At 44.0% G+C, this 26,188-nt stretch overlaps 1 protein-coding gene across 2 annotated transcripts in view; it reads right to left on the bottom strand.

Annotated features, from left to right (window-relative positions):
• Positions 1 to 13,774, bottom strand: part of kazna (kazrin, periplakin interacting protein a) — a 210,442-nt gene extending 196,668 nt beyond the window's left edge. For both annotated transcript variants that reach the window (XM_072713483.1, XM_072713484.1), the window contains exon 1: positions 13,400 to 13,774. In XM_072713483.1, coding sequence (XP_072569584.1) covers positions 13,400 to 13,475 — 76 coding nt within the window. In that variant the 5' untranslated portion in view covers positions 13,476 to 13,774. The remainder of the gene's footprint in view (positions 1 to 13,399) is intronic.
• Between the last annotated feature and the right edge of the window lie 12,414 nt (positions 13,775 to 26,188).

Genomic DNA, 26,188 nt, shown 5'->3' with positions numbered 1-26,188 from the left:
TATACAGTATATACTGTATATATACCAATTATATATTGAAAATTTTATTTTTTAATATATAAATAGTTTAATCATAATCTGCCCATATGGTATATATTTCACTTGGCTGACACCTACAGCAACTTTCAGCTGAAGGTTTGGTTTGAACTACAGTAGCTGTGAGTCTGTGTCATTAATTACTGCACAATGTTGTGCAAACGTGAGATCATTCAGTTGTTCCTCAGATCCCTCAGATATGGCGTGCCAGAAAGAGAACTGAGAAATGCAGAAAACCAGAGAAAGCGGATTTCACATATATGTGGTATATATAGGGATGTAATTAATAGGTTCCACTGTAGGTTTGAGCAAAGTAACTTGGCTAACTGGATTTCTCTGAAATGATGTCAGCCTGGTAGATGAGCTTTCGAATATTCATTACCAGAATGGATTTTTTATAATGGAAAAGTACTCACCGGACTGCATTTTCCGAATAAATTCATACTTCGAGGCCTAAGTGCTCAGTCAGCCCCATATCTAGCTGACACAGCCGTTAAATCCTGTATTTTGTGCCACGGTATTTGAGGCATGTTCCTGGATTCTGAGTGGTATGAAAGAGCAAAAGTCAGAGTGCTTCTAAGTGAAAGAGAAGGAGAACGAAGAAACCTGATAAAGCATGAAGCTGAAAATATTTGTACCCCGAATTAAATACCTTCCATTTTGCTGCTTTTAGAAACCCAGGGTTTGTAACAAACTACTTATACCAGAGGTGCTTGATTCAGACGTCAGACAGAACACTGATGGCTTATTGAGATTTTGACACGTTCAGCCAAAGAACCAGTCTTGGTGCTGGGATCTTAAAGGCTAGCAGGTGGTTAAGGACTAAAACATTCGCTTTCACTTTTCTGGTCTTTTCCTGATCTATGATGGCTCTTCTGTACTGTACTTTTGAGGGTGTTTTGGAAATGCTCCAGCTGAGGTATAAACCTATTCTCTACGTGAACTGCTTTGGACGCTCCTCTGAGTACTGACAGGTCACAGAAAACACAAACAGGAATCCTTTCCGAATGGATGTTTGGAATACTTTAGTCAGATAATTGACACTGTCTTCTAGATAACATTGCCTCAGACTTTTGCAAAGGGTTTATAAGATTTTTAATCATAAACATGCATTCTTTAAAACAAGGAGATTACAGTTATATAATACACATATATACACGCACAGCCAACCCCCCATAAACTCTCGTTGCCCTCTCAGACAGGTCAGGATTGTGCTCCCTGTTTATTTAGCAAAACTATATTTTCCCACCGCTTCAAAAAGCACTTATGTCAGCAACCTTAATATCCAAGCCGAATACGCCTGCGTCTGTGTCTGTTTGTGTGTGTACTTATGTGTATGTGCTTGTTTATTATTATTCCGGGGACAAATTTTAAAGAAAAAAGACAGAATTGCTCGATTTTGCAGGTAAGCAATTTGCATGTCTTCTTTTTTGGTTTGGTGTCCTGGATTGATTTCCTAAAATGACGGAAATGTAGTCTCAAATACACAGAAAAACAAACATGAGTGAGTTTGTTTTTGTACATAGACTGTATGTACTGTAGGCGATGCAATGCTCAATAATTCAGTAAGAAGGAGAGCAACACTTCCATCTCCCTCTTCAAACCACATAAGCACCTTACAATACACAGCCAAGTTGGAGCGCAAAGAGAACACACACACACAGATTTTGTATTCATATCTTTGTGGGGACCACCCATTCCTTTCTATGCACATAACCCTAAATCCAACAATTAACCCCCACCCAGCCCTAACCTTAACCATAAGTAACCAAGCAAAGATTTTTGGCAAAAGATTTACTTTTTTAATTGCATTCCATCCAACAATGTCAAAATAACAGGTTTTTATCACATTGCAGGGACATTTGTATTCATATCTTTGTGGGGACCGTCATTCATTCCTACGGCAGTCTTCACCCCCACCCATGAGGGTGTTGCCAATGCCAATGCATATGAAGCGTCCAACTCAGCCTCTAAGCGGCCCCCAGACTCCCTGTCACAGCTCTGACTCCCAGCGGCCCCCAGACTCCCTGTCACAGCTCTGACTCCCAGCGGCCCCCAGACTCCCTGTCACAGCTCAGCCTCTAAGCGGCCCCCAGACTCCCTGTCACAGCTCTGACTCCCAGCGGCCCCCAGACTCCCTGTCACAGCTCTGACTCCCAGCGGCTGCCTTAAACACTGACATGCCTCCAGCTGATCAGAGGAACTTGTAAAACCTGACTCAGTTAATAGAAAAAAGAACGTCCACGAGCATGCCAATCTGGCGTGTACAGAGAAGGACGTGGAGCCAAGGGAAAACGGCCAATTATCACGCCGTTCTCAGTTTTTGGCCCCGATGTTTCTGGAAAATACATCACTGTAAGTTAGTGCGCTGGGAAAATGCAGCCGTCGTGCAATTACCTTTCAGCACACCGTCAAGGGAATTCAGCTAATGGAAGTGGCGGATTGTTCTTGGAAGGAATGGATATGTCAGATAAAAGGTGCCTCCTATCGATCTGAGAATTACAACTGGAACTGGAAAGCTCCGCGTTAGTGGCCAGCGGCAAACAGAGCTGCTCACTGCTAATGTTAATGCAGCGTTTCCCCACTCGCTCACCATAAAGCAGTCGCATTATCTCAGTGGCGCTCAGCTTGAGTTTTCCCTGCCCTGGAGGACGACTCTAATCTTACAGCTTAATTTATCCATCTTTTTGTTATATGCTATCAGCCATAACACCAGTGACTGTCACAGATTTTGAGGAGCTGGTGTTCACGTGTGGAAGGGGGGGGGCAAACAGGTGCTCAAACAGAGCGTGTCCTTGGCTTAGATTTTGCCAACCGGGAAGGGGGGGGTCCCTCATCAGGGGATGACGGTTCCATTTGGTATCTTTTTTGCGTAGAACCTCAAAATGGGGACACTTTCAATCGTTTGGGCAAAAGGGGCAGGTGCTCAGGCACCCCCAACTCACTTTACTTTTCCTACCTCCATAACCAAGAAGCTGTGTAAATGCTTGTAAGGAACCAGGACTGAAGAGGTCAACCCAATGGTACATCATGGAGGTCCGGTCCCTGGATCTGCAGCCCTGGAGCTAAGCTGGGTCTGGTCACTGGATCTGCAGCCCTGGAGCTAAGCTGGGTCTGGTCCCTGGATCTGCAGCCCTGGAGCTAAGCTGGGTCTGGTCCCTGGATCTGCAGCCCTCTAGCTAAGCTGGGTCTGGTCCCTGGATCTGCAGCCCTGGAGCTAAGCTGGGTCTGGTCCCTGGATCTGCAGCCCTGGAGCTAAGCTGGGTCTGGTCCCTGGATCTGCAGCCCTGGAGCTAAGCTTGGTCTGGTCCCTGGATCTGCAGCCCTGGAGCTTCTCACCAGTACCCAGTCCTGTCCTGAGTCAGTTGGCACTGCTGAAAGGTCGACCACCGGATGGATTCAGAACTAAGGGATGTTTCAGGTGATACCAGTGCTGTCGTCATTGCTTGTCACTCAGTAAATCAGTATGATAATAATGAGCTCTGATTAGGCTAGATTACCCCAGCAAGCCATTACAGTGCAGAAAGTCAGTCCGTCAAACCATTGCAGCACATTTGAATTAATCTGGGGTTTAGTTACACCTGTCACACTTGCTGGGGTAATGTGATCTGCTCAGGGCATATTTAGAGCAAGCTCATGTTCAAGCTGCACCCTGCCTTATGGTGGCTGCTGTCCTGGGATTTACACTCTGGGTCTCTGAAAGTGGGTGGATGGATGGATGGATGAATATACATCTAAAAAGAAGCACATCCTAAAAGAGATGTATTCAAATTTCTTAAATGGATTATTTTTAAGTACCAAAATGATGGCTCACGTCATAAATGAGTGATACTATTTTTGTTTATATTTTCCAGGTTATAATTCCAATATTTTATTCTGTTGCATATGCTGCTGAATGTAAAGTACCTTTATGAATACATATCACCAGGGTTCCCTCTGGGACTTCATGCTACAATGTTTTGTCATAGTTCCAGTTCATTAGTCACTATTATCCTGGCTGCTAAGAATTCAAAGAAGAGTTTTTAAATTCATTGTTTAGGAACTCTCATTGTGTAATGCCTCACGCCAAGTCACTCCCCCCATCCATCTTCCGTATCTCCAGCCGGGAGAACCTCATTTAGATGTCTTTAATTCACTAACGTGATTGATTCTCACAGCAGAATGTATGTGAAGGATTTCATTTTGGTTTCAGCTCTTGAACAGTGTGGATTCATCTCCGCTGATTAACCACAGCCCCAGTCTGCAGCGTGAAATAAAAATGGCAAAGCAGGAAAAAAAAGCCATAATTTAAGGTCAGCTTAATTCAAAGTGAAATGTATGTAATCCTAATGGCCAAACCTCATAGTGGTGCCTTTGCATTTAATCTGGATTGTTCCACAAATTAATCTTGTGACCTTGAGCTCAACTTGAACTTAAAAGAGTTCCTCATTAAACCTAAAGAATATAACTTCAGATGGAGTTTTTTGACATTTCCCATTAATGTGCCCATAGTTCCTCCTGAGCTCCGCAGAATATATCAGGTTCCTGACATTTACTAAAGATGTGAGGAAATAATCATGTTACCGTTTCCTTATTTACTGAAAACAGCAGCAGCAGCAGATTTTTATGTGTGTTTAGCCGAAGATAGCTCAGTCAATTATAACACCAGCAGTTTAGAGCCGTGTTTCACAATCCGGTCCTAGGGGGACCCATAGTCAGTCTATGTTTTTGCTCCCTCCCAGCTCCCTGCCAGACAGTCCACGTTTTTGCTCCCTCCCAGCTCCCTGCCAGACAGCCCATGTTTTTGCTCCCTCCCAGCTCCCTGCCAGACAGTCCATGTTTTTGCTCCCTCCCAGCTCCCTGCCAGACAGTCCACATTTTTGCTCCATTCCAGCTCCATGTCAGGCAGTCCACGTTTTTGCTCCCTCCCAGCTCCCTGCCCGACAGCCCATGTTTTTGCTCCCTCCCAGCTCCCTGCCAGACAGCCCATGTTTTTGCTCCCTCCCAGCTCCCTGCCAGACAGTCCACATTTTTGCTCCATTCCAGCTCCATGTCAGGCAGTCCATGTTTTTTCTCGTAGTAGAGAGCTGGGAGGAAACAAAAACAAGTGCTATCTGTGGGTCCCTGAGGACCGGATTGGGAAACATTGGTTTAGAGTCTTCAGCTTATAGCAGAGCAACACAATCGACACTGAAATGCTGACCACAGCCGCTGACCGGAACAGAGAAGAGAATTAGCTCAAAGTCTCTGTGGATCAAGCAGAAATTCCATCTCGCATGTGAAATTAAGGTGGATGGAAACGACTTTTATTACTGACATTCACACTGCTCCTGCATTTAGATTAGTTCTGGGCAGCATGAAGCCAGGGCTGAATCCTTTTCACGCTACCCCTGACCACAAAACCACTGCACAGTGTAGGTCTGCTGGCCATGGATGGGGAGCACTGATACACACAGTGAAGCACACACTGGGGTCAGAGCCAGGTGAAATGGATTCTACTTAAATAAAGACTAACCCCATATAGTGTCAGTTTTCAGTCATTTGAAACCAGATGTTTTTTTATGCAGTTACTTTTGGTAACAGTCTATATGAGTTAATGTCTTCAAAGACAACAGTGGTCAGATATTACTGACTCATTGGTGAGTGGCACACACATACACACATTAAAGGGTTACATATTGATTTCAATAAATATAAAATGAAATTTTCCAAGACTGTTGTCACTTAACCACGAGCAAAAGAAACAATAATATTAGAATTAATCAATGATGAAGCCAAAACCCACCTAAAATGGCAGACTTCTTCCATGTCAAATAAAAAAACTGACCTTTACAAGAACAAAACGTAAAAATTACACACACAACGTGGGACCTTCAAAAAAGACATTCAAGTCTGCTGTCAGTCTGCAGATCTGATTTTCAGCCAAATACTGCAATTATTATCTGACTTCTTGTTGAACTGCTGCTCAGTTGACAGTTAATAGCAGCTATTTATTTCACTGGAGCAATTCAGGTTATGTACTCTGTTCAAGGGCAGAGCAGAGGAGCCTCTCCAGGGATTTCGGCTGCCACCTTCCTGAGCACAAGTCAGTGTCCTGTCAGGTCTGTCCCAAAAAGTTTAATGTGTTTACATCCTTCCTGCACTGTTTCTTCTGGAGACCCTGAGGACAGAACATCTTATCTTGGTAATCACAGAGCAGTCTTCCCTGAGCTGCCTGTAAGTCTCATCTGCACACTTCTGTTCCCTACTGAGATGTGACAGTCAAGCTGTGATGTCACAATAGAGAACCCTGACCCCAAGTACGTAATTCTAGACCTCCACGAGAACTAGAGCGTCCCTGCAGCCCTTCCTGCTGTGAAATGACCTATGGATGATAAGCACCATCATTTTGCTATAGCAGTGGTGCAGATCGCCGATTAGCTCAGTAGGACTTCTTTCAGGAATAAGACACCTCCCACTGCAGGGCTTGGGGCTGCATTCCTGGATGCACAAACAAGGAACCAATGCACGCTAACGTTAAAGCTAAAAGGCTGGACATACAATCATATGTGAGGAATGCGATTGTTAACGAACCAAGCGTGCTCAGATTTAGGCTGGAGCACTTGTGTTCCCCACTTGTTTTTGCAACCCAAGGGTCACGTTTTTCCTACCCTGGGTAATATCTTAGAAACTGATTATTGGTGGGAACTTCCGAAGGACACCTTAAAAAGAAGGCTGTTTGGTGGATGGGGCGATAAGCTTAGCGGTTAGCAGCTAGTGGAGGGTATTATGTGTCGGTTTAGAGCATTCTGTATAGCACAGTGTATAAAATACGATGTCCCCATTCCGGCTTGTTGTCACTTTTAAATGGAAAAGTTATTTTGTGGGAACGGTCATCTCTTCCTTCTGCCTTCACAGCTCTCATGGTGCTCTTCTCAAAGCAGCAGTGCACAATAGCCTCATATTCCATCCAAACTCTTAATTCACACAAGTCATGCTGAATTATTTCACATTTCCTTATTGCTCAGACCTGGAAGACATACTGCTCACATCATCAATTCCCTTTCATCTTTCCCGCTCTAATCACTGTTACCCACAGTAATCTTCTCAGAAGTCTCTGGGAACTGACATACTGCATGTTGCTCACGTGCAATACCTAAATGGCTCCAGCACGCTGTTGATCGATTGACCAATCATCCTGCGCCTCCAGGGAGCCGTGAGGGCTTTGGACCGTGAGGCAGGCCGAGCCAGAGAACAGCAGCCCAATGGGAAACCCAAACTCACTCACTCACTCGCCTCACCAGCCCAAATCATGCTTCAGCAAAACCATGTTGAGCGTTGCTACTTTTCACATCTCTGTCCATCTCGTCCTACTATCTGCAGTGACAGGGCAGCTCAGTAGGTGGCAGTGTTCTCAAAATCACACACATGACTGGCGGAGCATGTCTCTCCATTCAAATGTTGTTATATCAGGGGTGGCTATTCGTTTGTTCGTGGGAAGGGAAAAATAAATTCTTTACTGTTGTTCAACCATCTTCATATACCAGGCTTGACAACTATGGTCAGCTGGCTGCCGTGAGATTTTTAGTTCGAGACAAGTCTGCACACGCTTTTACATGTATGCAAGAGTTTTATTACCTTGTAAATAGTCTGTAGGGTTTGCAAACTACCCCAACACTTCTGATGTAGCTAGTTTTAGGTTCATAATGGAACAAATGGATTTTCCATAAGATTTCTTACGTGAACATTAGGGTCTGAATCCGTGAGTGTCACGCCTGATGCGTGACAGTTGACAACCCCATTAAACTCTGCAAAATCTTTACAATTTGGTTCTGAATGACCCAGATTGCATTCTGACGTCCTTTTGATGAAGGCAAAACCTAGCTAATACGCAAAGCCAAATAACCACCATGAAGGGCTTGCAGAAGCTACAAGCCCTAATTGACCCGAGCACCCCGGCTCCCCGATAAGGCTTCTGTTCTTGAGAAACAACATAATGTTGATTTGAAGTGGAGAGAACCAGTGAAGAGTATTACAGAGAACAGCCAGCGGCACTCTCGAGATGAAGGCGGAATGAAAAATGTAAGCTAGTTTTTTGCTTGCTTCAGCAGTCTGGCTATTTTTTCCCACTCCTCAGTCCTCAGCATATCCCCATGCCCAGAGAGGGAACGCATTCATGCTAGGCACAAGTTACGTGTGGCCCTGTGCATTGCAGTCTTTCTCTTAATATTAATACCTTGTGTTGCTGGTAAGACAGAGAGGAGCAATAAAACGGGATTACCTTTATATTGGAAGGGAAGAACCTGCGCAGAATGATAAATGATAGTAGTGCAACCAGCCGCTCCATTGAGCTCTGTTGGCACCAACTGGATTACAAGGGAAGCAGCTCAAATGGTCTAAACATCACTGATAAGGCATTAAGGTGCCACACGGAGGCTTTGTCTCCTGAATCCAACACGTTAGACGTGGCTAATAATGACGAATGAACCAAATCAGGCCAAATACCCCACTGAAGACTGCAAGAGCAGAGACACGAAGCCTGACCCATCTGGACAAGCATTAGTCAACGGCTACTACTCTGAAAGAACAGAATTATGATCTTACCGAATAATCATGTTCTAAATCGATAAATAATACTATTCACTGGATAGTGATGCCTATTTTTTTCAAATAAGCAGTTACCCACTCAGAGTCACTGTTATCGATGCAAAACTAGGATACACTCAATATAAAGCAGGTACACCAGTACAGACTTACTCTAGCTTTGATATGACTCGTTTTAGTTTTAATTTAGTGTTATTTGTCATTGTTTTGATAAAAGCCTTGATTAAAGTGGGTATTCAAAAGAGTGGGGTGAATTACAAAGGCATATATGGTTAGTGAAATTCATTACAACAGGACATGCCACTGTAAAATGTTTATATGAGAATCAACATGCGAGAAACTTCAAATAGCAGCAGGTTAAGCCTCTGCGGCTGAGACCGGAAGGCTGCCGGTTTGAGCCCCAGCCCAGGCTGAGTAGCCATATCGCCATAAGACACATGACTAAGGCCTTTAACCCCCCACCCCCCCCCCCCCCAAAAGGCTCCTGGGCAGCCAGATAAATGGCCAAACCCTGTGCTTGAACCCCAAACTTTGCTTTCACCTGTATGTGTGTGTGTCTGTCTGTCTCACAGGAGAGTGAGATGACATATGTGAAAAGAAGCATTCCAATGCACTCGTGTAAACGGCAAATAAATCACCAAACGACACATAAATATTAATCCAATTGCACACAATAAAACACAATGAAGTAATGCCTCCATTGGAAGACAGTTTCTTGATATTTTTCAGTAATGAATGACACTCATTACTACAACTACAAAACAGATGCTCAGAACAAAACAGAAGTGTGTGTAGGGAAATAGACAGAGAGGGCATCTTCAACCTGAAAGGAATCTGAGGATAGTTTGTACACTGAGAAAATTTGCTCCACAAAAGCCTGCGTGACAGGAACACCTTCCAGACCGTAAGCTACTGGGCAGTTTTAGGAAAGACAGCCCCCCCCCCCATTTCTCAGTGTCAATTCTAGCTAGTTCGGTAGTGCTGTCTTTGACATTTATACTTTTCCTAGAAAATTAAAAACATCACTTCCGCCTCACTCAACTAATTTCAATGTTTTAGGGTTTTAATTTTTGCTGCGGTTTTATTTTTTTTTCTATAGTTTTTTTTTGTTTGTATCGCTGTGGACATTGTGGTTTTCGTTTTTTGTAATAGTTTTCAATACCTATATAATAACCGTGCATAACAATTACACCAAATGAGGGTTTGAAGTGACCAATTATACATCACAGTATGTTTTTGCATTGCGATGGAACCAAAGTACCCAGAGGAAAATCACACTAAGCATGGAAAAATATGCAAATTGCATGGGGACAGAGTCAGGTTCGATCTGAATGGGCGATTGCGGGATGACTCATATAAAACAAAAATACATACCTGCTGTTAGACAAGACTCTAATGCCAATCTGAGCCACACTGGAAGTGGCAGATTTTCTGTTATAACATCTCAATGCTCTAGATTTCCCACCTCTCACGCTAGAGATTTGTCATAAAAAGATTTATGAAAAGCCCTTATGTATTCATAACATATTCTGTAGTCCAGAATCAGATGCAGGTGGAAATTTCAACACTCACTGTAGACCAGGGCTCTCCAACTCCGGTCCAGGACAACTATCGTCCATTAGGTTTTCTATCCTACCTGGCTGCTGATGTGCTGTCAGGTAAATACCTGGAACAGGTGAGGCTGATCAGAAGCCAGATAGGATAGAAAACTGGATAGTTGCTCTCCTGGACCAGATTTGGAGACCCCCCGCTATAGAGGCACAGAGCATCCCAAACAACCATATGCTAAATATTAATAATCATGGCATCTTCTTCAGAACACAGCGATGCACTCATGCATGCCAGACACATGCCGCGGCTGGTCATAAACGGTCGACAGACAAATCCAGACAAAGAATATTATTTATAATATTCCGTGCTGATCCCAAGAGGAGCAGGGAAGGAGTCGAGCAGCCGGAGGTCCGGAATTACCAGGGGGTGCTTTGGTGCGACACTGAAGGCAGCAGCTACACAAACCACATTACAAGCTCGATTAGGGCCAGAGAGTTTTCATCATAGGGGTTTAAATAGCTTTACATGAGACTTCAATGCTCCGTCAACGGAGTTTATTAATGCACTCGCACCTGCCTGGGACAGAAGCAAGGGCCCTATTCCGTTTATTACGAATAATTTGATTCTTCAGGTTCCCTGACTGGGACCTATTTAAAATAATTTCTCTTCTAAGGGTATATTAATGTAACTGCCCAGCCACTGTAGGTGTCACTGTAACTGTCAGGATATATTTAATCTGTAGGAATATCTTAAGAGCCGTGAAAGTTGCCCATTTGAGTGGGAAAATGAGTTTGTGACTCATCGCTCTCAAGAACCTTATATCCGCCACAATATTCATAAAGCTTTTATTTGCTTACGAATAAAACATTACAACATACAAGCAGTATTTATTATATGATGTTTGGAGAGAGGAATTCCTGCATTGAAAAGACACATTTATAATTTACACTGATATGATTTATGTAGTAAAAATGAACAATTGTAATATACATTTATTCTCAAAGTAAATCATTTTCAATTAAGTGAAGTGACACATGACTCGTTAGTATAACGGACGGAGTTGAGACTGACTGTCAGAGCAGGTTTTGCATGCTAAGATGGGAATGTGTCACCCTGCGCTTTACCTGTGAGTGATGCGTGTGTTTTTTAGGCTGTCTGTTCGCTGGTAGGCGACACTGCCCCCGCAGTTGGTGCATCAGAGCATGAGTCGGACGCTCTGTGCTTTTTTCTGACCTGCCACTGGGGGATTCAGCTCAGTCGCTCACCTGTGTCTGTACGCATCTCTGAAAGCACTGGGATGCAGCCTCTGGATTAGCTGGCGGCTTCATGCTACGCCAACCAGGACCGAAAGTATCATAAACACGCATGCAGACCCCCGGCCAGAGGAACTCGCCGGTGTTGGGCATGTCTTCTCCTTCTGTAAAAAACCTGGGTTCGAGTCACTTACCGTCCCCCAGTCCTCTCTGTGTGTCTCTGCCTCCCCGACACAGTGTGACTCCTGCTTGCTATCGGAGGACGATGTCAGCGAATGTCCAGCATCCGTCTACCGAGTTTGGCTCTCACACTACTCACAACATCTGCTCGCTCCGCAGATACGATGGGAAATAATTCAGACAAACGTAATTCAATTTAACTGCTTCCAAGCCATTTCTGAATGTTGTATAACTAGTAATTAATAATTAGACTCATGCCCTGCTCTGGTGTTTTGTGTCTTGTAATTGCTTTGTGTCCAGCTTCTGCCTAATTAATGTCTCCACCTCGATATTTCTAGAGCTGAGCAGTGAAGTGAGGCCAGATTTTAGGTGAAGTGAGTATATTTTGGTGCAGCGTGACAGCTGGGCCCTCCATTACATCCTCTCTGTAAGACACACACTTCCGTACTCGCGTCCCAAAAAATGTTTTAATTACACAATACCCTGCCAAACCACCGGTCAGTGACCCGGCATCAGCTTGAGCGCTACACACTACCCATACAGTCCAGGAGAGTAGGTATGTGTGTGTGGTTTATTATAACACACGGGGTGGATTAACTTCTGTGGGGACACTAAGCTGACACTGAGCCTGGAGGTTCAGTTGGTAAAATTTATCAGTTGGCAAGGGAGGTACATATGTCACTAGGAGATCAATCGGCCAGGTTTAATACGTTTAACCATTTGTTTTTTCCTGGAGAGGGGCCCCTGATTTTACCGGGTCGGGCCCCTGATTTTACCGGGTCAGGCCCTTGATTTTGCTGGAGCCCTAGACTACAACCTAGGACAGACTATGCATCAGTCGGCCCCTGAGAACATACGTGTGCAGTCCCTCAAACACAGCAGTCACACAGCATTTCCCAGAGAGCACTCCCCAAAGGCTGATGCACCCAGGCACGTACACAGGGGTACATCTGCATGCAGCATGGCCTGCTATTCAGTGCTAAACTCTCAAATTATTAGGGTCGTACAGAAAGGTGTGTTACATGAGTTACAACAGCAAGGATGCTCTACACAGCTTAAACCCCATAAACCTCTAACTGATCATCTCTAGCGCTACATTTTCATGCAATTCAAAATCACAATAAGTAATGAATGAGTTTTGAGCAGTGTGTCACTTGTAACCAGCTTTGAGCAAAACCTCTGACCATCCAGAGACGTTTCTGCCCCGTGTTACATCTTGGGTCAATACCACTGGCCATCACACGCAGGCGTCGTAAGTGTAAACAGTGCACATTTTCCCCCCCACACATTGGAAAACCTCTTAGGCGCTGTCATGAGATCAGGTTGGTACAGAACCCTAGTTATGTAGCGAGAGCGAAAGAGTGAAATCTAACTGCAGAGGACTGCCATTACGACATCGCGGAAAACGGCTCCCCGACGCTGGGCTCAGGACGGCCTCACAGCAGCTCTGCAGCCCCTCATTCCCACAAACCCAACTCCACATTTTGGCCACCAGGCTGCCAAACACCAGGGCTGTGTTTTAGTCCTTTTACCCCCAAGCTTTGCGAAGGTGACACTCCGCTGTCCACAGGCTGTCCCTGTCCAGAGCCCAGAGTCCCTGAATGTCTGAAAACTTAAAATAACGGCGCCGTGCTGGAAAACGAGAAGCTGAGGTGAGAGACTTGGCGACACGTTACATAAAAGCACATGCTTGGGTGGGTGGGGGGGGGTGGGGGCTGGAAGAGGGGGAGGAGGTAAAGGGTCCACAGCTGGGATCAGGGGTGTGTGTATGAGCGAGAGAGAGAGAGAGAGAGAGAGAGAGGCTGCTGGGTACTCACTGGCTTGCATGAGCTGCCCCTGATTGCCAAAAACCTGCGTGAAGGTTGTGTTGCTGCAGGTGAGGGTCTCTTCCATGGCCGCTCGGTACGGGGGGGTGTTCCCACCCCCTACACGCAGCACAGGGGCCGGCGAAGGTCAACGGTCCCACGTCGCGGCCGGCTGAGCGGCTGAGCGGACTGATCCCCTTCTTTCAGGTGCCGAACGCTCTCCACTCCCCTGCCGACGGAGGTCGCCGGTGTGCTGTCGTCCGCGGTCGCCCCGGGTTACCCCACGCGGGTGGCACTGCTAGCCTCGGCGTCTGCCCTTCCCCGTGGACCCCGCGAGAGAGCAGGCGGATGATGCGAAGAGAGAGCGCTCCAGCTGCAGGAGAAAGGCGTGCGGAGTCGTGATCTCAGCGAGAGAGGGAGAGAGAGAGGGAGAGGGAGAGAGAGAGGGAGAGGGAGAGAGAGAGAGGGAGAATCCCGATGGCAGAATGGGGGGGTGTTTTGCATGTGGGTGCGTGTGCAGCGCTGACATCCTGAGCTGCTCCTGCTGTTGCCACTACTGCCTGACTGCTCAGCACCTGATTAGCTGCCAGGCTCTGCTAAATGGAGGTGGGGGGGGGGGGGTATTAAAATGTGCAGGTGAGCATCGCCCCAGTCTTTCACATGAACGTCACCCTCGCTCTGGGGGAGGGGGGGAGGTTTCTGCTGTGAGCTTATGGGACAGCTCATCTGATTCCCTCTCCCATCTCACCCCCTCCCACTTCCAGCTACTGCTCTCTCCTGCTCTCTCTCTCGTTCTCTCTCGGTCCTGCCTCTGCTTCGATCATGGGGCTGTGGACCCCCCCACCCCAACACATCCTGGGGGGACGAAGTACAGCGGCTCGGAGCCGAGGCAGACCATGCAGAGTTGTTTACCTGCAGCATTTCCTTCTTCCTCTTGTTAGGCAAAGTGGGTGGGGCCAGTCATCCATTCTGCAGTTACTCTTTAAACACTGCAGGTGATGGACACAGCAAGCCTGGCTAATTAGTGACCTGCCCTGGACCCCCTTCTATCCATAAATGCCCAGGTGACGGGTTTAACGTGGTGAGGGCACTTCCTGGCATTCTCTGAGGAATGCCAACCTTTCTCAGATGGTTTTATCACATGGCCTCACCATTCATTCATGAAAGCAGTGCCTCCAGACTTCACACACAATGGTACATTCCAACGCCAGCCTGTTCCTTGGCGGTTTTGGTCTCACGCGAGAGCCATGCCCAGCGAATTAACATCGCGCTATGCTAGAGTGGCGAGGAGGCATGACTGCGAGCCGGAACATTGCTCACGGGAAGTGAGTCAGACAAACGGGCGATGAAAGGCCCCGGACCCCCTGCCAGGTATTTCAAAGACCCCTGAGGCGGGTCACTTTAGGACACCGTTTCTCTCTCCTAAATTGGATCCATTCGGGGAAGTTTAACCTGTTTCGTCGGCATGGTGAGATGATATGTCAAACAGAACTACAGAATTGTGCATTTGATAATGGACACAGATTCAAGACCCAGTTTGATACTATAATGTAGGAGAAACATTTTATAATCTGCATTAAGATTATAATCTGTAAAGAATAAAGAATAAAGTAGAGAATCCTCTATATGTATGTAAGTATGTCTACATGATACTCTCCTTTATTTTAACTTCCTTAGGCTGTGTTGTTCTGTGAAGTAATTTACACTCATTTGTCTGACATTTCCTCATAAAGAGGACTGTTGATCTATCATTGCTTGATGTCGTTTGAGACGTCTGGGGGAAAACAAGGTGATTATTCTGGCTAAGTGGTCCATCCTCATCCCCTGTGCTGGGTACATGTTTAGAGGAAGTTCAGCTCTCTCTCCTCCTTCTGCTGACTGCACTGGGAGCAGAGCCAGATCAGGCTGCCCTCTGAGCTGCCGTTTCATCATTATTTATCCACGTGCTGTGCATTCACAGCCCAGAAGCATCACAATGACATCTGTCACTTTGTCTATTCTTAGGTATGATTTACTCAGGCTGACTTTAAGCTCTTCTGTGAGTCGGACGGGGGCCTCAGGACCTGCTGGCTCAGGAGAATTTTTTTCCTGCTCTCTGTTCTTGGCATTGCTGAGCTTTGTGATGAATGGAGAGGTATTTAAACATATAATGAGAGTAGCAGGTTATACTGCTTTAGGACATCGACCCATAACCCAAACATTGCCATTTGGAATTCTAGTAAATCCTGCAGCAAAATATCTAGCTATATTAATATGTTAAAACTTCACTTTACTTTAAATAAAAGCTTCAGCCAAGGAATTAAGAAAAACATCAAATTTATGCTAATTCTAGTTCCAGTAAAGGCCCTGCTTTAGCACCAGTAAGGTTTTTAGTCCAGTATAAACTGGTAGAAGTTGTCTGTTAATGTGTCCAACTAAGCATGTTAAAGATTCCAGTATAAATCTTTTGCTGTGAGATTAACTGATTCAAACTACTTCAACGTGATGAACAAATTTCTTGAATGTTGAATAATTGGGAAATTGGGCCAGTGACCTCAGTCCACTTGTCACCTCCGAACAAAGAGGACTTTTGTCGCCCGTGTTGTTGCCAGTGCTGGCATATTGGTTGTTTGTGTATTTCTGCAAAACCATTTAACAATGACCTTTGCAACAAAATTAATCTAATATGCTTTGGAAGTATACAAACAATACTAATATTTTACCTTTGTTTTTGAATAACAGCAGTTTCACAATTTTCAAAATAGGTTTTTTTATAGCCATGATATCGGGTGTGGGATTAATTGTGTTGTGGTATTTAGTTACGGAACCAACGTCACTTCCAAGTCTTAATTGCTGGCCACACAAACACTTGCAATTTCCATGCTTAAGTCTGTCCCTTAGATTATACCACTGGGAGCACAGGGCTTGCAGGCCTACTTCCATCCCTCTTGTAGCCCCTGCTCAGTAACTGGTGAGTACAATCAATTATTTTTGATGAAAGGAGGACGATTTGGCAAGATATCTCTATTTTTAATGGTTAATTTATCTGGTTTCGATTAGCATAGGGCTTTGCAGTTCTCCCAGAAGCAATTACATTTAATAGACTCCTCAATTATTCTCAATTGCTTTTGAATGTTGTTTTCTCTTCATGTTTCTTTGTAATGATGTAATGTTTCACATTAACGGCAGCTTAATTCATGCTTTTTGGTGCCTAAAACTTAAAAATATTTACTATTATATCATTATCTTCTTATATGTACACAATTGTTGTCAAACCACTAAAACCCAATATTACTTTAGGCTTGCTTTGTGATGTTTTTATGTTTGGAGATGAATGTTAATGAATCCTGTGAGCCGAGTTAACTGTTCCCCGTGGTTTCAATCTCCTGACCGTCACGATGTAGAGATCACTTTTAAGGCCAAGCACATTCCCCATCATACCGCTGGCCAACTGTAGTTCTCTCATCACTGGGATCCTTATGAATTTCATGTATTTGACTTGATAGCTGCGGAGGGTTTTCTTTATGGGCTAAATCAAAACCATTTTTTAAGCTTAGCAAAATCCACCTTTTCAAATTAGAACTGGTCATGTTAGAAATGATGTTCCTGATGTCCACGGTCCACTGGAAAGCAAGCCAGTCCAGGAGCCTGGATCCGGGGTTAATTGAAAGAGAACCTGTGAAATGTTTTATTTCTTTTTCTGGGCCAAGTTCAGTGATTTCCACACCTGAGGCATGATCCGCCCTATTGTGACAGATAATCTGGTATCAGGAAGGAGACAGTGGGAGGGAAGGGGGGGCGGGGGTGGGGAGAGAGAGAGAAGCTTGTAGCTGTGTGTTGCACCATGATGATGCTGTAAAGCCCAAAGGTCACGCCATATGTCCAGCCTAAAACAAACAGGAGAGCAGCTACCCAACAGGGCATTTAAACACCAAGGGAAAGAGACAGGGTTAGGAAGAGGAGGACACATCTATCTGTCTTCCACTTAATGTTACACAGGAGAGCCACTAGGGCCCCAACAAATGTACACTAATTGGTGTAAATACTGTGATCTCATTCATTTTCATTAAAATCAACCGGTAAAGGCTTAGCCTCCGTTCTATAGATCTCTAGCGACGCTCCTGTTGTTACATGTACCATCTGAAGGGCGGAGTTCTCCACTCTACACCCCTCCAGCTACACTGCTTAGCAGACACTGAAAATGCCGTAAGTCTTACTGCCCCAGACATTCGTGTTTAGCCCGCCGCTATGGGTATGTGTTAAGTGGCCCCCTCGGAGCTTGCTGAACATCTCCCCTTCATCAGAGGTGCGATTTAACACCGGCCCCAAGGGCCAAAGTCAACGCTGAAAGACTCCAGGGTGACAGACCCTTTGCAGGGCCACAAACTGGCCATAATTCATTTCCCATTACAGAACTTCAGCTCTCTTACATAATTCAAATAGGCGATGTCATTTTTTAAATCTTAAAACATTCAACTTTAAAAGAAAATAATATAATTTGTTATTGTGGTTTGCCAGAGCAAATTTCTAAATTGTATTTAAAGCTACATCTATTTAAAATACATTTAAATGTAAATGTAGAGGTACTGTACTACTACATAGAAAATATGACTATAGAATATAAACTCCCCCCCAAAAATTAAACATTCACATTTCATACTATTTCATTAGTACAGTAATGTCAACACTCAAATAAAAATTGATAAAATTTGAAGTCCCACAACGTCCAAGAAGGTGGGAACAGTTCATAGACTACACTGCCTCATTAAACATACCTCTAAAATTGGGAGCCATGCACATCCATTGATTTTTCTATAACCGCTTGTGTTATTCATGGTCACTGGGGTCCAGAGCCTTTCCTGAAACTATGGATGCAAGGGAGGGAACAACCCAAGATACACCAACCCATGGCAGGACACACACACACACACACACATACAGGCAATCTGGTAACTCCAATTAACCGCAGCATGTTTTTGGATGGTGGGGGGAAACTGAAGCACCCAGAGGAAACCCCACAATAACATGAGGAGAACATGCAAACTCCACATCCATGGAGCCATGGTGGAGACTCAAACCCAGGTCCCAGAGATGTGAGGCCACCGTGCCACTGTAAAGCTGAGAGCCTCACACACTGGAAAACAATTCATTAACAAATATAATCAACTACAGAAAACAAATATGACCTTTATGTGCTGTTTACAGCACTGCGGAATGTTTCCAGAACAGAGGTGCAATACCAGTCTAATGATGTACATTATTACATTCAGTGTGAATGTGTCCCATGGTACCATGCAGACTATCTAACTTGACCTGATTTTGGCACTCAGAAAATTAGTCCTTTCTTCCCCAGCTCACTTAAACATCTCTGTATTGGAAATGTTCAAATTACTACTACAGATACTAACTCACAATTAATACCATATCGACATCACAGTCCCACTGCATATTCTTTACATATTTTATTGTATTCGTCATGCAGCAGTCATTTTTCTCTTATCTGTGTATTATTGTTTAGTATTCATTTAAACAATGATTCCAGCCTTATGATTTTTAAAAATAAAGTTATTGTGTGCATATAAAATCTCTGCAAAAATCCAGTTAGTACATCGGAGTGTGGTGTTCTTTCTGAATTAAACCACTATTTATTTATTTTAAAAATACATATAGAACAAGAGCAATTTAATGTGCATGAAAAACATGGCTATGCATTTTAAAAACTGCTAAAAAGGTGAAGTAATTACTGTGTAAAGATAAGAAATATGGCACAAAGAACTGCAATAGCACAGCCCCATGTTTTCAAATACTGATTAGTTTGATTTGAAGGTAGTGTGAAGTTAACATTTTCCATATATACAGAGGATCATATAGCCTGATGTACTGCATCATTCTGCAGGAAGAAGTTTTACGCTGCAGCAGATGGGTGATGGGTGGTAAGCTGGGTGTTCAAAGCCTCCAGCAGTCATGGAGTATTAATTCATTTTTATCTAAAGTATTCAGCACATTTTCGAAAGTCTAACAGCTACTGCTACTGGTTGATTGAACACTGTGGTTATAAAGAGAAATCACTACTAAATCACTGCTATTCAGTTCCTACGATTCAGTTGAATTTGTGGGCAAAGCATGATGGGATGTCCGTCGCTCTCTGTTTGGCCTGCTGATTAAGTGCCAGCACAATTTTTTATTAATTTGCATGTTTTTAAGGCATTTAGCTTAAAAGTTTATACATTTTTATCACTACCAAATTAATATATGTCATATAAATTAAAATCTTTAAATACGGATTTATAATACCGAAAGATGTGTATCACAGAGCATGCAAACTGCATAAAATTACTGTATTGGATTTCTAAGCATTGCCTAATTCCCAAATCTGCTGTTTCCTCATATCTTGCCTTTGCTCAGAGCCTGATGATCATTAACCCCCGTGGCTGTGGAATACACTCATATCTCTGTAAGATCTTCATAACATAATGACGTTTCCACCTTAAATGAGAAGAGGTTTATGCTGGCAGCTGCATTCATCAGTGAATGAAACCGATTATGATTACTATGATACAATTATGTGTAAAAAAAACAGCTGTCATAATTGACTATTAGCACAGAAAAGATATATTAGTATAATGACAACTGCAAATGTAGAATAATTGAGTTCGAGATAAATATATTTCATAAAGTTACATGAAGCAAATAGAATCCTGTTAGCAACATTTTGCTCAAGTGTAAAACAGTGAAAAATACAGTACTGTGCAAAAGTCCTAGGCTGCCAAGGAAAATGATGTTTAAATGATCTTTGTGTTGGTGTAAAACTATGCTATTATGCCTGTCAAAGTGTGTCAGCTTAGCCATTTCAGAACATCTGCTAAAATCACCCCAGTATTTGCAGGAACCACCCAGTGCACCCATGTATTCTTTGACGTGACCACTAGCGCACCTCGTATAGCTAATCAATATCTCATTGATTTATTTAACTAATTCAATTAAGTTAATTAAGTGAGCTGCTAGTTAAATTTAATAAATACATGGAGTGGCTGAGGTGCCCCTGAGGAGAAATTTGGGAACTGAATCCCTGTTCATCTAGCCATCCAACTAGATATCAGTAACGTTTTGGAGAAATGAAGAAGCGCTCACTAATTTTTGAGGGTTCTAATGCTGATGTTTTTTGGTGTGAGCAAAAGTGCACTTGCTATTCAGATAAAGAGCTTTAAACGTATCTTTTCACCTCCTGTAAAAGACATTGCTGGTCTCAGTATAAATGTGAGGTGCTTCCTTGATTAAAAAAATCCTACTAATTTTGCACAATTTGCAAAATATTCCGATATCATCGAATGTTGTCTAAATGCAGTGTTTCACAACTGCAGTAGCAGGCAGAAGCTGTTGAGTCTCTTTGACATGTATCCATAGCAAGAGGGCTAGAGGGCCCCCTCTAGGGGCCACGGTGATGCAAAGCACTTTACAGCTATGGCTGGCACTGTTGTCAACACTGATTCTGTTGGGAGAACAAGAGCTCCACTACATCCAAATTAATCTTGCAGGATGACTGCAAGATGACCCTTTTTCAGGGTATTTCACAGTCATGCAGGAGTGGAGAGGAGAATTGAGATATTTTTTGTACATCTGGTCAATGTGACAGGAAACACCATCCCAAAGTGGTGTTCAGACCTACACAACAGCTGAATTAAGCTGGAAGCCGTGGTTTGGCTATTCAGATCATACGGAAAAGAAAGAAACACCCCTTACTAAACTGGAAGGCTGTAGATTTAATTTAATTTACTATAATGAATTTGCATGCTTTGGTGTTCCAAAAACACATTTTCTTCTTATTGTACATCTCGATTCACTTGAACTGTCTGAAACGCTGACCTTTAAGCCCCACCCCCAAAAAACCCAATGTGCTCCATCTGGTCAGCTTGCCCTACATGTTTCACACCTGTCTTGCAGTCTGCAGAAAGATCTTTGCAGGTAGACAGCCAATAAGGATTGTGTTACAAGGTGACCTCACCATGTCATGGAAGTAAGGCCTGGAATTCCGTTGAGGTGTTTCAAGCAGGTTAGAGAGAGTGGTTTCCGTGGTGACAGTTACTCCCTTTGGTGTGTACTTTGGGCATTAAGACTTTGCAGACTGTTTACATGCACATAAAGCTTTATAACACACTAATGGAAAGAGAAAAACCGGAAAAGCATAATAGGGCCCCTTTAAGTCTCAGGAATGGCCCTGCAACTGCATTCCTGCACCTGAAACTTGACCCAAACTGTGCTATAAAATAATGCTGATGTAAACAGTTCCTCTAGCCCCACAATTAGAGCATTATGCTAATAATATAAAGGTTATGGGTTCAAATCCCAGGGTACATACTTAATTTACAACCCTTCTCTCTACTGTAAATTGCTTTTGATAAAAGTGTCAGGTAATTGTAAATATTTATGGCACTGTAAATGAATGCTTGGGTCAAATGGGTAGTGTTATGTGAATTAATATGTCCCATGTGTACTTTCAAAGGCAAGTTCAAATTCACCTTACAGTTTGTGTTGTATTAGAACCAGATAGCTGGTATACAGTCTGACATTGGCCAGAATGCACGGAGAAATATCACTGAACCGCAGTGAGCAAGCGCTGCGCTGCAAACAAAGCCGAAACGAATTGCAGCCCACCTGTGCCGAGACGTGCGCTGCCTACAGAGATACGTGCAGCAGCTGATCACACACAGCCGGCTGCTCTGTGACAATAAAGTTGTTTTAAGCCTGGCATGATTTACAAGGAGCCAGCTGTTTACACCACAAACTGGTGCAGTGTGCTTCTGGGGAAGGCCAGGCCGCACCTTGCAAGCGTCCACAGCCCTTTCAGCAACAGCAAACACACACAGCTGCTACTGCGCACACGTCCAAAACAGGGTCAGTAACACTGCCCCCTTGGGGCCCTGCGTGATGCTGCAATTTCTCAGCTTAGCACGCAATTGACTTCTAGAAGCGACACGTTTAGGGCAACAGAAGTGACACGAGCCCAAGCAGAACCAGGGAAGCCTTTTAACTGTGAGCTGTGCTTGACAAAGATGAAAAACTTTCTTTGCGTTTGGCCCTATATTTAAGGACCATGCAATTCAGAGACAGTGTGCAATCAATCACCAGACGGGTTCTGAACCTCCCCTCCACTCCTCCCCATTTTCTCTCTTCCTCTTAATCATGCCTCCCATCCATGACAACTTGTCATTACCCTTCTCTCATCCTTTAAAGAACCATGATTTATTTTAGCCGTGCAAAATGCAGTTTTATCAGAAGCAACCAGAGATGCAATGAGCGAGTCCCTCTTTGGCCATTAACGGGGTCTTCATGGCACTGGAACACGACATGCAGAAAATCATGCGCCAGAAAATGCACTCTGCATAAAATTACAATACTGCAGTGCCTGTCCTTCTAGTGCGTGACGAAGAAAAGGATAGAAATCTGTTAATCTCACCCTCCTAGGAGCTGAAACAAAGCCCTGATAATCCCATAGGCAGATTCACTGGCAGCACCACAAAGGTGAAGAGAATCAGCTTTGCAGTGATGTTCTGGGTACTTCAACAAAATCTGAGCCTTAACATTGCAGTAATAGCAGCCAAGGCTGTATGCTTAAGCACAGCACATTGTATTCATGCACCCAACATCTCAGGTGCACTTGCTGGCTATCTAAAACATGGCAGGCCCATTACGCTTACATGCACGACATCTCACAGCTGTACTTTGGCGTGTATTAGTCTAAAATGCAGTACTGCGTTTGTTAACCCAAAGTCACAGGCGATGAGCAGATTCTCTTTCCTCTCCAGACCATATGCCATTTATTTTCCATTTTATAGCCATATTCCCCAACTGATTCCAAGTCTCGTTTTAAAATGTTAAATCTGGTCACACCCTACTTCCATGTATAATTGTACAAACTCTGGTTTAAGCTCGGACTGAACACAGTAGGGCTGCATTTCCCAAAACGCCAATGCATTTTCCCCCGTATTGCTGTTGTGGGGCTGAAGGCGTTTACCTGCGTATCAGGGCTCTGCTCGGCCCAGCTGTTCTGGCTCCTCTGTGGCCATGTTTCATCCTGACAGCGGCCGACTGAGGGACCCGGCTGCATCTCCAGTACTAGCACATAAATGGACCCCTCATGGAAACCCTGGGCCTGCACAGATCGCAGGGTAAAAACCCCCCACTAATGCCACAAAACGAAGGGAACAGACCCGTAAGCAAAGGATCCAGTGGGTGTTATCTGCTGGGGTTTCACGAGTCAAGATTCATCATCTCACTATATAGGATCAGTCTGTGAAATCTCACTTCTCTGGGGCTACTGTCCAATTTGGGATGATGTAAAGATAGATTTAAATATAAAACTAGAAAAGCATTTGCTCCTCATTCACACCCCTATAAATCATGCATCCAATTTACTGACAACATATTTAGAATAAACAATATATACGCCTGTTTGCATGCATAACTACCACAGCCATATAGATAATATATAAATACATACATGGGGTATATAATCAAATTATATATGCATACATTTTGCACAAGAGCAGAACATCAATTACCCTTAGCAGCATCAGCAACAATGGCGAACAGATACATACAAACACATACTCCTACACTGAAATATAAATCTGACAGAGGAAAGAGCAGGGTTTTATTCTGCTGTTGGGAAGTTGTAGTTGAAGGCTTAGGAAGCAATGTAAGGGGCAGACAAGTCTCAGTCCCTGGCGTGTGTGTGGGGGGGCAGCGGAGAGATGAGGAACTGGACAGCCTGAAGGAAAACGCTGTTCCTCATCTGGGCGGTTGAGGCCTGCAGGTGCAGGAAGCTTCCCTGTTACAGTAAGGGATCAAAAAGCCTGGGAGAATGTCATTCACCACTCTGGTGTCTCTGCAGATGCAGCTTTTTCACAGATTCCACAGATACATTTCACAGATGGCAGGGAGAGGGGTCCTGATATTCCCGGCCATGCTTATAATCTGCTGCAGAGGCTGGAACTGCGCAAGACGAACCAGAAAGACATGCAGCTCGCAGTTATGAACCAGCTAAACTCAACTTGCGGAAAACGCGAGTACTTTTTGAACATTTTTATGAACTTTCTTAATACAGCTGCTGTTCTGCTCCGTCCAGACTGGTACCAACACCACTTACCCTGGCTTCTTTTTAGCTTTTTCTAGGCCAGACATGCCGCAATTAACCCTGTCGGGAGTGTGACAGATGTGCTCTGTCAAAATGGAACACCAGTACAGAGGACAGAAATAGTCCTCAAAATAAATGTGTTAGACACATTGCTAGAAAGGAGCACTGGCATCTTACAGGAGCACAAAGACTTTTCTCTTATTTTGCAAATGTTATCCTCCATTACACAAACGCGTACAGTTGTGTAAGATTTGGGTAAAAACGCTAATAAGAAAACTCGAATGTGAAGTGTGTACTTGGCTCAGACAGGGTTACTCTTACGTTTTCATGAAATTTTTAAGCATCATTGCCTTAACTGCTTGGAAGCTAAACAAAAATTAAAATGCACCAAAACTTAACTTCGCATGGATTCTTATGTTCAAATCAAAGGTAAAACGCCCTCACAAATAATAATAGAAAACATTCCCTTTTACACTTATTGCATCATATTGCACATTTGCTCTGTCCAATACTACTGACTGGCTTAATATAATTATGTTGTGCCATCAGCTACAATATTTCATGCTCTTTAAGTTATCAAACGTACATCATTAAATGAAAAAGTGAAAGCTATCGCTTTAAAGTTAGGATAACCCTGGATAATCTTTTACTTCTCAGTTCCACAGTGAATGGTCTGTGTACTTCCTGATTTAATGGCAGTATGGTAACCAAAAGTTACCTCAATGTTAGCACTGGGGGGGCGGCATGGTGGTGCAGTGGTTAGCACTGGGGGGGCGGCATGGTGGTGCAGTGGTTATAACTGGGGGGGCGGCATGGTGGTGCAGTGGTTAGCACTGGGGGGGCGGCATGGTGGTGCAGTGGTTATAACTGGGGGGGCGGCATGGTGGTGCAGTAGTTAGCACTGGGGGGGCGGCATGGTGGTGCAGTGGTTAGCACTGGGGGGGCGGCATGGTGGTGCAGTGGTTAGCACTGGTGCCTCACACTGAGTCTCTGTCCTGACTCTAGGGGCTGTCATGGGGTTTCCTCCGCGGTCCCCAGTTTCCCCCCACAGTGCAAAAACCTGCTGAACGATCGGTATCTGCCCTTTGATGACTTATTCCCAACCTTGTGCCCGTAGCTTCTGGCAAAGTCCCACAGCCCTGCATAGGACAAGCAAGTATAGAAAATGGATGGTAATGTTACTGATAGATAGACCCTTGTTTATGCAACAGAACCATGTTAAATTAACCGAAAAAATTAAATGTTTTCATCAGTCTGAACTGACAATAAGTGATCCAAAGTGAGCCAATCAGTTCCATACTGACAAACTGCCAGCCCCCTTCGATGCAGCTCTTAGTGATGTGACCACACTAACGAAGAGGAATTACCCTCAAGAGCTGCAATGTTTCGCTCCCCTGATTTGCTAATGAGCCACAAACGACTGGTGCGCTATGAATAGCAATGACACATAAAACTCACGTCAAACAGAAGGAGCACATTTCTTGAATCCTACTGTAATAATAAGCAAAATACATTTTCCCCAGCAGCAGGTGGAGTAAATTAATTAGAGTGATATTATACATCAGTGCTATATATATATAATTATATCCTTCCTGACGAATGAATTACATAAGCACTTCGGGCTTGGCAATGCAATCAGACTTAATAAAAGCACCTGCAGCAGAGCCTTGCCTGCATTTCAATCCCTG

Source organism: Paramormyrops kingsleyae, chromosome 6 (assembly GCF_048594095.1).
Source record: "Paramormyrops kingsleyae isolate MSU_618 chromosome 6, PKINGS_0.4, whole genome shotgun sequence".
Taxonomy (NCBI): domain Eukaryota; kingdom Metazoa; phylum Chordata; class Actinopteri; order Osteoglossiformes; family Mormyridae; genus Paramormyrops; species Paramormyrops kingsleyae.
This window is presented reverse-complemented; position numbering and strand designations above follow the sequence as displayed.